The sequence below is a fragment of the Hippopotamus amphibius genome, chromosome 4 (genome assembly GCF_030028045.1).
Source record: "Hippopotamus amphibius kiboko isolate mHipAmp2 chromosome 4, mHipAmp2.hap2, whole genome shotgun sequence".
Classification (NCBI taxonomy): Eukaryota; Metazoa; Chordata; class Mammalia; order Artiodactyla; family Hippopotamidae; genus Hippopotamus; species Hippopotamus amphibius.
The window spans coordinates 53,301,804-53,318,196 of record NC_080189.1 but is presented as its reverse complement, the minus strand read 5'-3'; the positions used below and the strand labels follow the sequence as shown (position 1 = coordinate 53,318,196).

The following is a 16,393-nucleotide window of genomic DNA, read 5'->3' as shown; positions in this document are numbered from 1 at the left end:
GCATATTTACTAGGACACTCTCGGCTTGCGCTCAACTTTTCTTGCATAAAAAGTAGCTGAATAATTTTGGAGAACGGGATTGTTTTGCCTGAATCATCCAGATAGTTCAAACGACTCAATTTCTAAGAACAACCTGGGAGAGGCTGCTGCCCAGTAAATGCCCTCCGTGCTCCCCAGGCCATACCCGGGTCACACTCAGCTTAACCAGGAAATGACAATGTCCCCTAGCAAAGAAACACGCCGTTATTGTTGGGTGAAACGTGCAGCCGCCAGGCCACGCTCCCGAAGTTTCTTGCTGTTTTCCAAGGGCGCTTTCCCATGCCGATTTTTCGACGTCTCCTTTCCCCGAAAGCGCGTCCAAGAGCTGCCCTCACGCATTCAGCCCCTTCCCCCAACACCGCACTCCGCTCAGAGCCCGCAGGCCTGTCCAATAGAGTCGTTTCAGATAAAAAGCGTGTCAGAAGATGACCAACTAGGAAGAGAAAAAGAATACCCGGGCAACCGGGTTCGTGTCGGAACGTGCCATTCGTTTCGAAGGGAGGAGAGTCCCGGGTGTGCATCGTATCTCGGGTCTGAAGTCACTCACCGGACCTCCGCTTCGTCAGGGCCCGAGCGCAGGAGACGCCGAGGACCGGGCGGAGCGCTGCAGGGGGCGGGGGCCGGGAGCGGCGCCTGGCGCGGGCGGCGGCCCCGAGGCGCGTCCCCCGCGGGCCCGGGTGGTGCGGCCCGGCGCGGAGGCGGGGAGGCGCGAGGCGCGAGGCGCGGGGCGGCGGCGCAGAGCGCAGCATGGCGTACCCCGGGCACCCTGGCGCCGGCGGCGGCTACTACGCAGGCGGGGTGAGTGCTGCCCGCGCGGGCTCGCGGCCCGGGCGCGACCGCTGGACGCCGCGGGCGCCGAGAGGCGGCACGTGGGGCGACGCGGCCGGGCGGCCCCCGGGCGCCCCCGGCCTGCCCTCCGCTTCGTCCCGGGCCCCCACCGACCGGCCTCTGCCTCTGGCGCCGTCCTTCCCTCTGTCCCTTCTCCCCCCGGGTGGCTGCGCGGGGCTGGGGCGCGGGTGGGTTTGACCCGAGAAGCCCACCCCGCGAGTCCCGGATCCGCGGCCTGACATGGTGCAGATGGGGTGTTGCCTTCCTCTCCGCCTTCCCTGAGAGCAAGGGCCATCTTAATCTAGAATGGTCCTGCGAGCCACCTCTCCCCCTCTAAAAGAAAGTGAGAAAAACAGGAAAGTCAGAGAAAGTCCGCTAGAGGCAAAGACCTCCGGGAGGAAGGCTGCCTCGCCCAGCGTCTGGGATGTGCGTCGTCCTGGGAACTGCTAAGAAAAGAGAATGTCCCCTCGCCCTGACACACCTCACCCCTCCCGGGGCTACACCTGTCTCAGAACGCTTTAAAAATACCATAAACCCTAAAAAACATAAGCAAAACAATTCTGAGCCCTGCTCTTAAGTTGCATGTGCAGGTTGCGTTTATCTCAGTAACCTGCGGGTTAATGGGATTTGTAAAGTTGTTCCTTATACTGATGTCGCTGTCAAGACGACTCATTTTGATCCTACTGCGGGTTTTTATATTATAACAGGGTGAGAATGGGAGAAAGGAGAGGAGTAATTGTGGGGAGGCAAACAACCGACAGCGCGGGCAGTTGCCTGGCTTTGCAACAGGCACTCAAGGGTGAAAGAAGAAAACTTGGTCAGCGGAATGATGCGTTTCTTTTCTGTCTTACAGTATGGAGGGGCTCCCGGAGGGCCTGCGTTTCCCGGACAAACTCAGGATCCGCTGTATGGTTACTTTGCTGCTGTAGCTGGACAGGTTAGCTTTTCCCTGTAATATTAAAGGGTTGTATTAGCCTTTGTTCTGGGGGCACAGAAAAACGACCATTCCTCTGGAAAAGAATTCCTTTGCTTCTGCACGAGGAAAAGAGAAAGAAGTTCATAGGTACTTATGTTCAATTCAGAACTAAACTTGTGATTGAATTAGATTGAACAGAATAGGTTAGGACAAATATGCTTTGAAGATGTGTAAGGTAGAAAGATGTCTTTAGAACTGTGAATTATCAGGGTCCATAATGGTTTCCAGAGAAGAAATCCCAGATCTGCTGAACATGAAACCCTTCTTTGTACGATTGAAAGCGTGTAGTACTAGTAATTCTGTAGCCAGATTCTAAGGGACACTTTCTTTGGATGGAGTTTGATTATTAATTACCCCCTTAGGAAATAGGTATTTATGGTAAAAACCCACCAGCTTCAAATTAAGAAAGGTACTTTCTTCTTACTATCAGGAAGTTAATTTTGTGAACAGTTTAGTTTCTCTTTAATTCAGATGCTAGTAGGTCTGCTCTTCCATGTCGTTTTTTTAGGTATTGTGGTCTGTTGACCGAGAGAGAGAATTAAGGTCATCACCCCAAGACCTTTCACTTCTCTACATTCTGAGTCATATGACAGGCAGTAGTGCATCTTGAGGGAGGCCTCTTCCTCAGCTCCCAGGTCACTGAATGTACTTGGTAAATACACCGTTGGTATAACCCAAACATGTCCAGAGGGCGTGTTTGTGCTTATGAATACAACTTAGCTTTGTTTTGGTCAAAAGCTAGAAATAACACAGTCTTAATATGACAGTGCCTTAGACTATTATGGACTAAAAACGCAAAACCACGTTTTTAGAATAGCACTCTAAGAAATACAGTTTGAGAAACTGAATGGAAAATTGAATCTAAAACTGAAAGAGCTGCCCCTGAAGTATCTGCTTCATCTGTTGGCGATCAGTATCTTTGAAACCACAAGACACGGCAGAGCTCAAGACTCCTCATTCTTAGATTGCCTGTGCCTGAGGCCGTGTAAGTGACCCCACCTGCTTAGCTTTCAGCAGCCCTAGCTGGCAGCATTGTCCATTGTCTTTCACCGTAGTGATCCGGCCCCTCATCCTGAACCTGTAATAGTCATGGACTTGAGGATTTAGGTATTTTATTTTAAAATCTCCAAAAATAACATGTATCTAGTTCTGACCTAGGTCATTCAGTGAACCTGTGTCTTCCAGGTATAGTTGTGATCTGAAAAAAACAATTCATCACATTATAAGCAAAGGTGATCACAGAGGCCACTTTCTATGGGAACCAGACTTTTCATTTATTGATGTCATCTGTGTACCCTGCTCTCCACATCCCCCAACAGAGAAAAGCTAGAAAGAATAAGACTATTAATCAACTACATAAATAATTTTATTTTAAAATGCTTACTTTGGCAGATTCCTAGCTGAGACTGAGAGTAGTTCAAGACAAACTAGTTTTATTCATATATTTTAAAATATGTCTCAATGGAAAAAACTGAATTCACCTCACCGTTTTATTAAAAGGGGAACCTTATACTTGAGAACACTTATGCCAAGTCTAATTTGGGAATTTAGAGGAAATGATGAAAAGATATTGGTAATAAAGTATAGCTGTAAGCAGCTTTCAGACTTGGTTAATTCTTATGTAATGCTTACTTGAAGCCTGAAATTGAATACCCACTACCTAGGTGTGAAATGTATTTTTTGTTTATGGCCCTAATTATCCATTTGTGCAAGAGGCCTTAACAGTTTGACTTTCCATCTGTAATTAAGTTGTTTGGGAAAGTAGAGTGAGGAAAAGGAATGCCTACTTTTGGAACACGTCACTTTAAAAAAAGTCTCATGCATGAGAATATTCATTTTCTTTATTATTATTGCCACACTGAATACTGAATGTAAGCAAAGAACTAGAAAGTACAAATCACTGTTGTGATTCCTTTTCCTTTTTTATTTTTTTTTCCCCCGAAAGGATGGACAAATAGATGCTGATGAATTGCAGAGATGCCTGACACAATCTGGCATTGCTGGAGGATACAAACGTAAGTTAGCGCCCCAAAGTGTCTCTGTAAGTACTCTTGAGTTTCATATTTCAGGTGTTACTTGTGATTATTATAGCCTTCAAGGAATCTGAGCTTTTCTGATACAGCAAAGTTAAGAATTTCAAAAGCTGAATTAGGTTGGTTCTTTTGTATTTCAAAATGTTAATTTGAAAACAATTCTTACTGAATCATTGCACACTACCCACCAGTTTAGTGGGTTTCTTGGATTTGGGTTCCATGTATCTGGAACCATTCAAACCAGTGAGACAGTATGTGGCCTCCTTCTCAGAAAACAAGGTAAGGTGCTGAAATGAAATCCCCTGGGTTAGGTGTCATTAATGATAGTTGCAGACATTCACTGCTGACTGTTTGCCAAGAGCTTATTCTCTCTCAAGCCTGGTGGCACTCGGGGCTTTGAGTGGCTGGTCCTGAGCACCTGGTCCAAGAATGGCCTGAGTGCATGCCTTGTTCTGAGTAGTTGGTGCTACCCTCCCTTTTCCCAGGTGCGGTTCTGCACTCCTGGTCTCAGCTCCTGGCAGCATGAACGGGTACCTTGACACCCCCCAGGTCTTTCCTCTTTCTACACCAGACTGAGTAAGATGTGCCCTTCCTAATGTCTCAACTCTTTACACTAGTCCTCCTTCCCGCCACCCCCCCCCCCCCCCCGGTTCCTCACAGACTGCCCCTGTGCTCGCATCTGCTTCCTGCCTTTTGAACTCTGCACAAGCTGCAGGGCGGGACCTCCTGCCAAGATGCTGCATCCTGACTGGGGCCTTCTCGTCATCCCACACATGCCACACGCTCCTCTTCAGATCAGGTCTTGACCACGAGAGAGAACAGTGTCTTGACTGAAGTGCGTAACCTACCAACTTCTTTGCCAGTTGTTAATTGAGACAGACCATCAGGTCAAAGCCTCAACTTCCTGGTAAGCTGTGAATTAAAACACTCAAACTAGGGACTTCCCTGGCAGTGCAGTGGTTAGGACTGGGTGCTTTCACTTGTGGAGGGCCCGGGTTCGAACCCTGGTGAGGGAACTAAGATCCCACAAGCCTTGTATCTCAGCCAAAAAAACCCGACTGAAACTAGAATTCCCACGTGAGGACCTGTAGTGGCCATTCTTAACTGTTTGGCATGGCATAGTTACTAGGGGGCTCCTTTTAAACTACTTGCATATCCATATTTATCATCCTTTGTTTTATGACTTCAGTATCCAGTTAACATTTCCTAGTGGTGGGAATTAGTACAAAAGAGGAGCCTTTGGCATTTCTGTCATTCCCGCTGGTCCTAAACAAAAGAAACCTTTTTCTAGATTAGGGATTTTTTTTTTTTCTTCACTATTGTAGGCAGTATATTTAAATTGTTAGTTGTTAACCTCAAGCAGTTGGGGCTGGTGAACAAAGAAGGTCTAATAGCAGGGTTTACAAAAGTGAGCCATGTCACAACATAGACTATTACTCTACACCCTTTCAGTAGAAGAGGTGTGGCCCGTTTTCAAATCTAACAGAGTGGGCAGTATATCCTTGGAGAGCAGTCCTTTTAAAAATCTCATTTGAAGAAGCCACATTTACTAATTACCTTAGATCACTGAGTTATAGAAAAGATATCCTGAGTCATCTGGATCATGTGATTGAATTAACTTGCTGTCATCTGGTTATAGAGGCTGTAATAAACCACAAAACCATCCTGGTTGTGAGTTGTCAGCGTGAGTGTTGTAGTGCAGAAGTTATACAGCCATTGGTCTTTTCAACCCAGCTTCCAAACCAAAAAGTGCAGGTTTAAGAGGGAGCAGTCATGCCTAGAGGTGGCGTTGATGAGGGACGTTGCTCTTTTTTCCACTCCAGTGTAGTAGTTGTTCCTCTGTAGTAAGGTTGAGAGAAACAACTGCAGGTGGGATTTTCCTGCTAGGTCTGTTAACACTGTTTGAGGCATTTTAGCAGACTGAACAGGAGAAAGGAGATAGAGGGTCAAGATAAAATTATAACAAAGATTCTTTCGAAATTATTTAAAATAGGCTTAGCATTAGTAAAAGCTCTTTCTGGGGAAAAAAAACACTATTAAAATTGAACAAGAGTTCTCCTGACCCAAACTTACTAGATGTCAGTGTTCTAACTCATTGGAACTGCCTGGAATGGTGAATTTTCTCTTTTGTTTACTGCCCATCTCATCCCCTCCCTTCTCGGTCCTCTCACAAAGGAGGACCAGATTTCTGTTCTCCCTGACAGAGAGCACTAACCTGTCATTCTCCTCCCCTAAAATTCCTGAGTAGCTCCATGGTTCCCGTGTAAAACAAAAGCTAGACAGCTTAGCAGGAATTCAGTCTCCTCAGTGATGCAGCCTCATCTGACGGGCGTTTCTCCCGCTTCCTTTGCCTGTCCAGACTTCACTGCTTCTCTCCTTGCTTACGCAGGTCCCTAGCGCTACGTGGCTGTCGCCAGATGTGCCAAATCTTTCCTGTTGTTCAAAACTTGGCTTAAATGCTGCTGCTCCTCTGAAGTATTTCTTACCAAGAAGGAGCCGCTCCTCAACCTCTGGTAGTTCTGGTGCCTCCGTCATGGCTTCCCATCCTCTACCTTGTGCACGTGACTTATCTTCCACTTTGGACTATCAGCTGGGGCAGAATCCAAGGTCATGTTTGTATCTCCAATGTCCCTGGTACCCTGAGCCCTGCACATAATAAGTACTTAATAGACATTTGATGAATTAATGAGCATAGGAGATGTCCTAAAATGGGAAAATCATATACCCTTATTTGTATTTTGACTTAAAAAAATTGATATTTACCTAAGGGATTGTACATTACTTTTAAGTATCAGTGAAAATCAGAAGAGTCCATTTAAAAACCATGTTGTCCTTAGGCCCTTTGGGAGGGGTATACAGCTTCCTGCATGGGGATGAGAATTCTGTCTCATCGGGTAATTCATTCGTCCAATCAGCACGTTCCTAATGGACACCCACCACGTGGTAGGTGCTGGGGTCTGCAAGCACAAACAATGCCTGGGCAACACTGTGAAAAGCGCTGGGCTAGGTGAAGGGTAGAAGCTGTGGGGTCACATCAGAGGGGCCGGTAACCCAGACAGAGGTCAGGAAAGCTTTCCTTGCAGAATCAACACCTAAACCAAGGAGAAAGGAAAGTGGAGCAGACATGAGGCCGGCCAAGAAGTGAGTGGGATAGGGAAGCTGTGTTCCGGGCAAGTAGAACAGCATGTACCAAAGACCCAGAGATGAGAGGGAGCGTGGTTCAGTCAAAGAACTGAGAGAAATTGACCGTGGAGATAGCTTACGAGGTTGAATGAAGAGTAGGAAGCTAGCTGGGCTGAGAAAATATGTGTATGACCTTATGTGCCAGTTTTGGCATTTGGACTTTATCCTGAGGGCAGTGGAACACCTCCAGTGGGTCTTAAGTAGAAGAGCACGTGTTAACCCTGGCTGTGGGATAAAGATCAAATTGGGGAGTATGGGTGTGGGGGACATGGAGAGTCAGGGATACCAATTAGGTGGCCCTTGGAGTCAAACAGATGAGAGAAATGCTAACTCAGCTGGTGATGGGACAGTGGGACTGGAGTTGGGTGGAACCTACAGCTGTTTAGAAGGTGATCAAATGTCAAGGGAGAGGGAATTGTGGCCTTTTCCAGGCTTCTGGCTCCGGTGGCTGAGTAGGGGATGGCGTCATTTGTAGACCTGGGAGACAGGCAAGCTGGCCGGGCTGCCTTCTGGCCCCGCACAGCCTTGCCCTACAGCCACACACAGTTGGCCCTGTCCTGTGGGTGTCAGGCCCTCTGGAGCAGTAGTGCTTACAACGGCAGCAACAGTAGCATCACTGGGAAGGCTTGCGAAAACCATGTTGCTGGTCCCCGCCCTGGCGTTTCTCATTTGGATCTGGGGTGAGACCTGAGAATTTGCATCTCTAACGGGTTTCCAGGTCGACTGGTCCAGGTTGAACAAGCTGCTTTACTGTGAATATGTATCCCCTGGGGATCTTGTAAAAATGTAGATTCTGATTTTGTTGGTGTATATTAAGGGCTGAGATGCTGCAGTTCTAAAACCTCCTAGGTGAGGAAGAACAAAGAGTTAATTACAAGGGAACCCCCATAAGGCTATCAGCTGATTTCTCTGCAGAAATGCTGCAGGCCAGAAGGGAGTGGCATGATATATTCAAAGTCTTGAAACGGAAAAACCTGCAACCTAGGATACTCTACCCAGCAGGAGTACCGTTTAGAGCAGGAGAGAGAAAGGATTTCTCAGACAAGCAGAAACAAAGAATACAGCAATATTAAACATATCCTAAAAGGAATATGGAAAGGTCTTTTCTAAACAGAAAAGAAGCGAGAATCTTTAGGAAGGAGACAATCACAATTGGGAAGTAAATCATTTAAATAAGCCGGTACCCAGATTAAAAATAAAAATCTCCACGAAGACTTTTGACAGTGATGATATAACTGCAGCGAGCAGCAAGAGGATGACCATGAAGACAGGAAAGAGGATGCCAGGACCGTCACACGCGGGGCGGCAGAGTAAGGAGATGCAGATCTCTCTCTTAGGCTGTATTTGAGCCTATGTGACTCTCAGTCTAAAGAAAGTAGATACAGTGATGGGTTAACATACTTGAAAAACAAGGTATCCGTCAGCAGACTCACAAAAACCAAAAAGAACTTAACACAAGCATAATACAAAAGAAAAACACCCGTTGAGCGGCAGTTTTAAGATGGAAGAAAGAGCCCAGAGGCAGCAACAGAGACATCAGTGTTTTAATGGATGGGGGAGCGTACACTCTCAAGCAGGGTCCTGGAGCTGCAGCCCAAGGTGTGTGGACGTGGCTGCAGCCTTCACTCCCAAAGGGAAGGGGAGATTGCCAGTTATAAGAGGGAGGTACTTCAGGTTAGCTCATCAGTTACCAGGGAAACCAGCAGAGGGACACGCCCCTTACCACCCCTTTGGTAAGAACAGTCACTAGCTGGGGCCTGGGGTGAGTATATAGGAAGGTCAGTCCTGGACATAGGGTATAGGTGATGCTGGCATTGGTCGGGCAGAGGATGTACAGAGAGCAAGGGAACAGCCTCTTGAACAGCCTGACCATACACCATCAAACCACAAAAAGAAAAATGAAAAATAAAAGCTCCAGGTGATATTAATACAGCTAGTCCAGGAATCACACTTTGAGTAGAAGAGTAGTTTCAACCTTGACTACTCACTAGAATCATTAGAGAAGCTTAAAAAAAAAAAAAACTAATGCCTGAGTCCCATAGTCAGATTCTGATTTAATAGTTCTGTGGTGGTGATGACTATACTTAACAAAAGTTGAGTAGAGCTTAAAACTTCTCACCACACACACAAAAGGTAAATATGTGAGGTGGTGGATGTGTTAATTAACCTACTGTGGTCATCATTTTGCAACATATACGTGTATGAAATCACTGCATTGTACACCTTAAACTCACGCAATGCTATACGTCAATTCTGTCTCAGTAAAGCTGAAAAGATAATAATGTGTTCTGTGTGCAGCCCAGGTATCAGGATCTTGTAAAGCTTCTGGGTGATTCTGATAAGCACCCAGGATTGAGAACCTCTGGTCTAGGCTAGAGAGACTTCATACCTGTATACAACTTAAAAATCAGGATGAAGAAATCAAGCAACTCTTTCTCAAAAGTGTAGAAAAGTGTTACCTCCTCTCACCTCAGAGAGTCATCTCCGTGGATCATATGGAGATTGAAGGACGAAAATAGAAATAGTCCCCCACCTTTTATTTCAGGGTTCCAGGATATGCCAGACACAGGAATCTATTAAAAGCAGAAAACCTGTAGTTTGTAATGTTTGGAGACATTACAGTAATAAGAGCGTAGTTGTGTTTTAAATTCACTTGGTTAGAGATAAAAATGAAACTAGTGACAGCTGTAAAAAATGTTAATTCTGCGTGCATCTTAAACTTGCCAGATTTGTGCTAGCTTTGCCCACATGACCCTTGTCACTTCTTGCTTCTAGTGTAGCAGCTTCTTTGTACCTAAGAATATTTCCTCAAAGTCATTGGTAAGGTGCAAGGAATTCTTTATTTTTAATTTGCTGATGCTTAGGTAGAGTACCAGTAGGCCATTAACCAATAAGTTTGGTTGTCTAAGTGAGGTATGGAAATGCCCTCAGAACATCCGTGAACTGTAAGTAAACTAAAAATGTTTCTGGACAGTCACCATCACTGAGTGGGTCATCGGGTCTTAGTCCAGAATGCTCTCGTTTAACACACAGTTCTAGCAAGCGTATCTATCTCATTGTCTATGAAAAGAGGCCATTGGGTAGGAGGTGACCATTCAGTGCCGGGCATCAAAGGGAAAAGAAAGAAAAACAAATGATCAGACATAGCACTAGCCAAAACAGCTAGAGTCAATTGTGCTTAGGAACAAAGCAGCCCAACTCCCCCGTTCTCCATGGTGGATATAACACATTGTGGTTCATTATGGTGAACTGAACTCATTATATTACAGTTTCAAAGGCAAGAAAGCATGTAATACTTTTTTAAAACTATGTTATAGAAAAGTTTAAGCCTGTCCAAAAATAGAGATAAATTATATAATGAAGTCCTATGTACCCCATCACTCAGCTTTAACAGTTATTCTTGTTTTATCTATAATCCTGCCCATTTTCTTTTAGAGCAGATTCCAGATCTCTTAACATTTATTCCACCTACAAATAACTCCAGTGTATACTTTTCGTAAAGATAAGGACACTTTTTTCCCCCAACTTCAAAACCATAAATCACACCTAAAAATATTAACAGTACTATGCAATACTTTTTTTAAAAGATTTCTGTTAACATTGTTAAAATCAAATTTGGGCTCTGGAAGGAATCCTTTCTAGCTGGAAAAAAAAAATCTACTTTAGAGTTCCATGGGAATTTCCCTGGTGGTCCAGTGGTTAAGACTTTGTGCTCCCAATGCAGGGGCCGGAGTTCAATCCCTGGGCACAGAACTAGAGCCCACATGATGCCACAACAAAGATCCCAGGTGCCGCAACTAAGACCCGGTACAGCCAAATAAATAAATAAATATTAAAAGAAGAAGAAGAAATCTCCATGAATTTAGTTTCACATAAATTGAGCAGCATATAAAAATGAAAATGTATAAATAATCACATTCCTAATTAATTTGAATGTATCCAATGTAATGTGAATTTTTGAAATTGTATTGATATATATGTACTTTTCTTGATTTAACAGCTTTTAACCTGGAGACTTGCCGGCTTATGGTTTCAATGCTGGATGTATCCTTTACCTTGATTGTGGTCTAGAGTATTTTTCCTGGATAAAAAAAAAATCCTTCCTGAAGGAATTCATCTAAGGATTAATACCCAGTAAACACAAATGACACATGACCACAAAAAAGTTTTCCAAAATCATTAGCTTTTAACATGCCATTTGGTATGAAAAAGGAAGGAAGCTTAGTAAGTAAAACATTTCATTGTTTAAGAATTCAAGGAAGCATCAGAGACAAACAAGCACAGTAACCAGAGCAGTCAGGCTTTTTCATTGACATTGATGGCTCTGCATGATTCACACCTGACCTTCAAGCAAAGGCATTTTTCACATCACAGTTGTTAGACTAGTTTAGCTAGCGCTGACCCTATGGTGCCTCATCCCACCTCATTTTCCAACAGTGAAAACAATGGGTCTGAGGGGGCTTACCAAGGGAGTGTTAGGGCTAAAAGGACCCTGGACAGTAGGGTAAGCAGTGTATAGCCTGTGCCACCCAGGAAGTGCAGCCCCATTTGGTCACATGACTGCTTATTACATGTGGCTCACAGTGGCCTCGCTGTTTCCTTGTAATCATATCATATATAGATTATCTTTTTCCCCCAGTGAATGTAATGTACTCAGAGATTTTTTCTCCATAGGTCCTTTTTATTATATCATTAGAGTCTCTTTTTGAACTATCATGCCCAAATAACATTTTTAACCTTTTCAGCAGAAAGAACATTAAATTCTCTTATCCTTGATCTTTGATCTAATCATTAGAAAATGTTGCACAATAAAGATGCTCTAATCCTTGATTATAGTTCAGAGAGATATGTCAGGCACAATGGGTTTCAACGAATTTAAAGAACTCTGGGCTGTACTCAACGGCTGGAGACAACACTTCATCAGTTTTGACAGTGACAGGAGTGGAACAGTGGATCCCCAGGAATTGCAGAAAGCCCTGACAACAATGGGTAGGTATGACTGACTCCACCTCTCTGTTCATTGGTAGAATTTTTTTTTAAATTTCTAAAACTAAGTGCTACGTGAAGGTGGTTTCTATTTGTAGAAGTAGCGCGTATTCATAATTTACATGAGCCAGTGATCCCTCTCAGTCCTGAAAAATTATGCTTGATTTATTTTTAATGGCCTTTTTGTAATCTTTTTTTTTTTCTTTTTTTTGCTGGATGATTTTTCTTCCTTTCAGGATTTAGGTTGAGTCCCCAGGCTGTGAATTCCATCGCAAAACGATACAGCACTAATGGAAAGATCACCTTTGATGATTATATCGCCTGCTGCGTCAAGCTGCGAGCTCTAACAGGTGTGTCCTTTGAGATTGCTCTTAAGCATGTCTGGCAGAATAATTGAATAATTCTGTTTTCTCAGAAATTTTTTTCACGTTACTAAGTAATCTGCCATTAAAATAATGCTAACTAAATTCTCTGGTGGTCCAGTGGTGAGGACTCCAAGCTCTCACTGCCAAAGGTCTGGGTTCCATCCCTAGTAGGGGAACTGAGATCCTGCAAGCCAGCAGCATGGCCAAAAAAAAAAAATCCTAACTAAACTTTACTAAAGTGTTCCGAAACATAACAAGCTAATTGGTACATTTTTGATCAGAGTATGAGCAGTATTCTGTGATTTCTCTCGAGAATGTGAAATACTTGAAAAGAGTAAAACTACCCATTGGTCGCTCTTTCCTAATTCCTCCTGTTGGAAAGTAATTTAAAACAGTGGTCTGTTTCAGATGTCCTTCTTAAATGAGGCTGTATCAATAATCTCTACTTTTCTCTCGCCTCTATTCTTTTTCTTTCTTCTGTATGTTTTTTTCTGGTTCTGTTCCTTCTTTAGCTTTTTACCCTTTTTAATATCTGGTTTTATGATTTTTTTGCATCCTGACACAAATTTGAGAGTAGATTTTTTTTATTAAAGTAAATGCTTTTCATTTAATAGGAGAGCTCAAATGGGTGGAATATCTGATCACAGCTGTTTGTCATATTAAGGACTCTATCCATGTATTTCCTGATTAAGCAATATCTGTGTTATTAAAAAGTCTGAAATTCTGTGATTCTGTCACAGTTAAGGAATGGCCTCAGAAGTCAGTGCAGCTTTTACTGACTTTGGGATAAGGTGTTTTCTTCCAGCTCCATGTTGAGAAAGACAGTTGGCCAACTTATGCATTTTGTGTTACTTGGTTGCATACTAAATCTTTTCATATCAGTACAGTTGATTTCTTCGCTTTGGTCTTTTGTTTATGTGGCTGAATGTACAATTTAAATGTTACTGCATTTTGAACCTAATGCCAACATAATTATTATAATTTCAAATAATATGCTTAAAAAAAAAACTCATAAATTTTACTGTGGTGTTTTACAGACAGCTTTCGAAGACGGGATACTGCTCAACAAGGTGTTGTGAATTTCCCCTACGATGATGTAAGTCTCAGTAAATTTGGAACTGAGTAAAAAAAGAAAGATGTACAGCAAATGGGCATCCCTTTAAAGTTGGCTGTTTAGAGCATCTTAAGGATGCCAGAGCAATCAAGGATTAAATGATTAGAAGGAGTTAACATTCAAAACTTATTAATTTCATTTATTATTGTCCTATCCATAGACCACCATTTGTTGCAGTAAATAACCTGGGTCAAAGCCCAGCTTGTCCCACTTATTAGCTGGGTCACTTAGGCAGGGTTCTTCATTGCTCGGAAAACATGTGAGGAAAGAGGAAGTAGTAATAACGCTGTCTTCACTGGGCTGTTGTGAGAGTTCAACCAGGAATGTCCTTGAAAAACACCATGCAGATGTGTCTGCTTTTGCCTTCTTTAAACAAATCATCTCAGTCATTGAGAAATAACTTGAACCGTCCAAAGCTGGACTTGGCATGCCATGTTCTTCATTGAGGACAAAAGGCACAAGCTTGAGTCACAATTTAAAACATGTATTTACTAAACAGCCACCCTAAATGAGGTAGGAGGATACGGCCACATAACCGGTGTGAACATAACCACATGCCATCTTTGATAGCCTTGATTGGATAGACATAGCAAGGCTGGGGAGATATTTTGTTAGTTGTTTCTCCATTTTTTTGCTCAGCCATTGATAAAAGAAACTACCTTTAGAATGGAAATCACTGTGATAACTGAACATTCTAAAAGCGTTTTCCATTACAAAATACAGAGATGCATGTTTTCAGTTTAGAAGCTGCTGCAGTTATGAGTACACTTTAAAAAGGCTTGTGTGTAAATATGTGTATTTCTTCTGCTTAAAGGTGTGTGTTCTTTTCATTATGCATTAACTTCTCAGGTGACAGTCCCACTCTGTTTCCAAGACCTATGGAGCAGAAAGTGCACAGTCTTTGGCCTCAGAAGGGCCACTTAAGGGATAGCTGAATGTCCTGACCCAAGTTCCCTTTACCCTGAAAGAAGGATAATCAGCTCGGCCTTGCAGGAATGCTGCAGGAATTAGCAGTGCCCAGGGCCTCACTGGTGTTGGAAGAATGCAAAAGAAAACTGAGAGCAAAAGTAGAGTCTATTGCTGTGTGTTTGGTGGTGAAGCAGAGATTTCACAGCAAATACTGATGCTTCTACACTCAGGTTTCTGAATTGCATGGGAAGGGTCAGATATTCTGTTTCTGCGCATCCGTATACTGGCACACCCGGATTTATTTTAGTAAAGCAGATTTTTAAGGGAATAAACTGTTTGAAAGGCAGTCTGGTAGAATAGTGGGGTAAGACTGCAGTTCTGAAGTTCCCATGGAAAAGAACAGTGTATACTCCACTGTTACTTGTATTTGTGAGTTAGGTACCTTTGATCATGACCATGTCTAGAGTGAGATATTATTTGGAATTTAAATAACTCTATCCATTGGGGTAAGATCAGCTTCCTGTAAGAACCTTTGATGTGAGAAACCCACTGGGTTTTTTATTAGACTGCTTCCTTCAAAAAATGAACCTGTCCACTCATCATTTACTCTTATTATAAAAAGGATTTTTTTTAAATCCACAATTCAAATGAGAATACCAAAATGTAAGTGGCCTAAAAATATGCTAGGGTGTGTTCCATGTTCCGAGGTCTGCAGCGTAACACTGATTTTTCTCTTTCAGTTCATTCAGTGCGTCATGAGTGTTTAAATCAGGAGGAAGACCTGTGAACATAATCCACATTCCGACTGGAGTTCTCCTTTGCGCTTTGCCTTCAGTAATTGTGTGCAAACTTACACAGCCACTTTTCCGTAACAGATGTTGTAAAGGTTTATTACTTTATGTGCAACTGAAGTTTTTAGTTTTGATAATAAATTCTTTAGAATGTTACTAATATAAGATCTAGTCTGTTTAACAGACTAGATCTTATATTAGTAGATTCAGAACCTTGATTAGTAGATTTAGAACCTTGAGCCATTGTCATTCATGCCTTATTTTCTTGCTAAGCTTCTTTTATGTAAATTTAAGTGTGCAGATGGTTTAAGGCACATTATGTATTTTTCACTGTAAGATACTAAAACCTTTTCATCAGACTACAGCTGTTGTCTTCCCTCTTTTAAGAAGGTCTTTTACATGGTATTGAAAGCTTTATGTGTGGAGTATTCTTATCATGTAAATGGTTTAGACCCACTTGGATGCAAAAACAAAAAAAAACAAACCTGGTCATCCGTGTCAGGAATCTCCTTAGTGGAAACTTAACAGGAGCTTAAAGGTTTACGGATATTTTGATGGCTGTATAAATTGACACATTTAAAAACTTGTTGAGTAATTTGAGTGGCAAATACTCAGAGTCGCCAGGTTCCTCCCTGTCATCATCCATATAGACTTTTGCTAACTCTACTTAAAAATCTCGAACATTATGAGCTTAACTATGTAAAAAAGAATATTGATAAGAAAAGACTAAAGGAATATATGAAAATATAAACTAGTTATTTTTGGCTAATGGGATTCTAGGTGACTAATTCCCTTTGTGCATTTCAGTATTTTCCAAGTTTTCTATAATGTGTGTGCATTCCTTTTAAAATCAGAAGATGCTAATTTTTAAAACAGTGATACATCCATTTTGATATGCCATGTGTTCACACTTATATTAAAAAATATACACAGTAAAAGGACTGGAAAGAGTATACAAAAATGTTGATGTGGCTTCCACTGGAAGTCAGAATTATAAGCTTATTTTCCTTCTTCCTACTACTTTTCCAAATATTCTATGACAAGCAAGTATTACATTTATAATGGAAGAAATTTTTTTTTTTTTTTAATTTTTAAACCGTGTACTTTTAAGTAAGATCTGGATTCTAATGCTGGCTGTGCCTTTCACTAAATACGTGGTTTGATCATTT

The 16,393-nt window shown here is 42.5% G+C and overlaps 1 protein-coding gene across 1 annotated transcript; it reads left to right on the top strand.

The window, feature by feature from the left end:
• The first annotated feature begins 682 nt into the window (after nt 1-682).
• Nucleotides 683-15,708, top strand: SRI (sorcin). The gene is made up of 8 exons (XM_057732190.1): nt 683-837; nt 1,721-1,804; nt 3,789-3,858; nt 11,060-11,103; nt 11,901-12,048; nt 12,282-12,395; nt 13,448-13,506; nt 15,174-15,708. Exons 1-8 carry the CDS (start codon nt 787-789, stop codon nt 15,198-15,200), a joined length of 597 nt encoding a protein of 198 aa, XP_057588173.1. The 5' UTR covers nt 683-786; the 3' UTR covers nt 15,201-15,708.
• Nucleotides 15,709-16,393: the final 685 nt, after the last annotated feature.

Excerpts from the sequence above, each read along its gene's own strand:
- SRI (XM_057732190.1), top strand. The coding sequence starts at position 787 with ATGGCGTACCCCGGGCACCCTGGCGCCGGCGGCGGCTACTACGCAGGC. Across the intron at positions 1,805-3,788 it reads TTGCTGCTGTAGCTGGACAG|GATGGACAAATAGATGCTGA; the intron begins GTTAGCTTTTCC and ends TTCCCCCGAAAG. Across the intron at positions 12,049-12,281 it reads GAAAGCCCTGACAACAATGG|GATTTAGGTTGAGTCCCCAG; the intron begins GTAGGTATGACT and ends TCTTCCTTTCAG.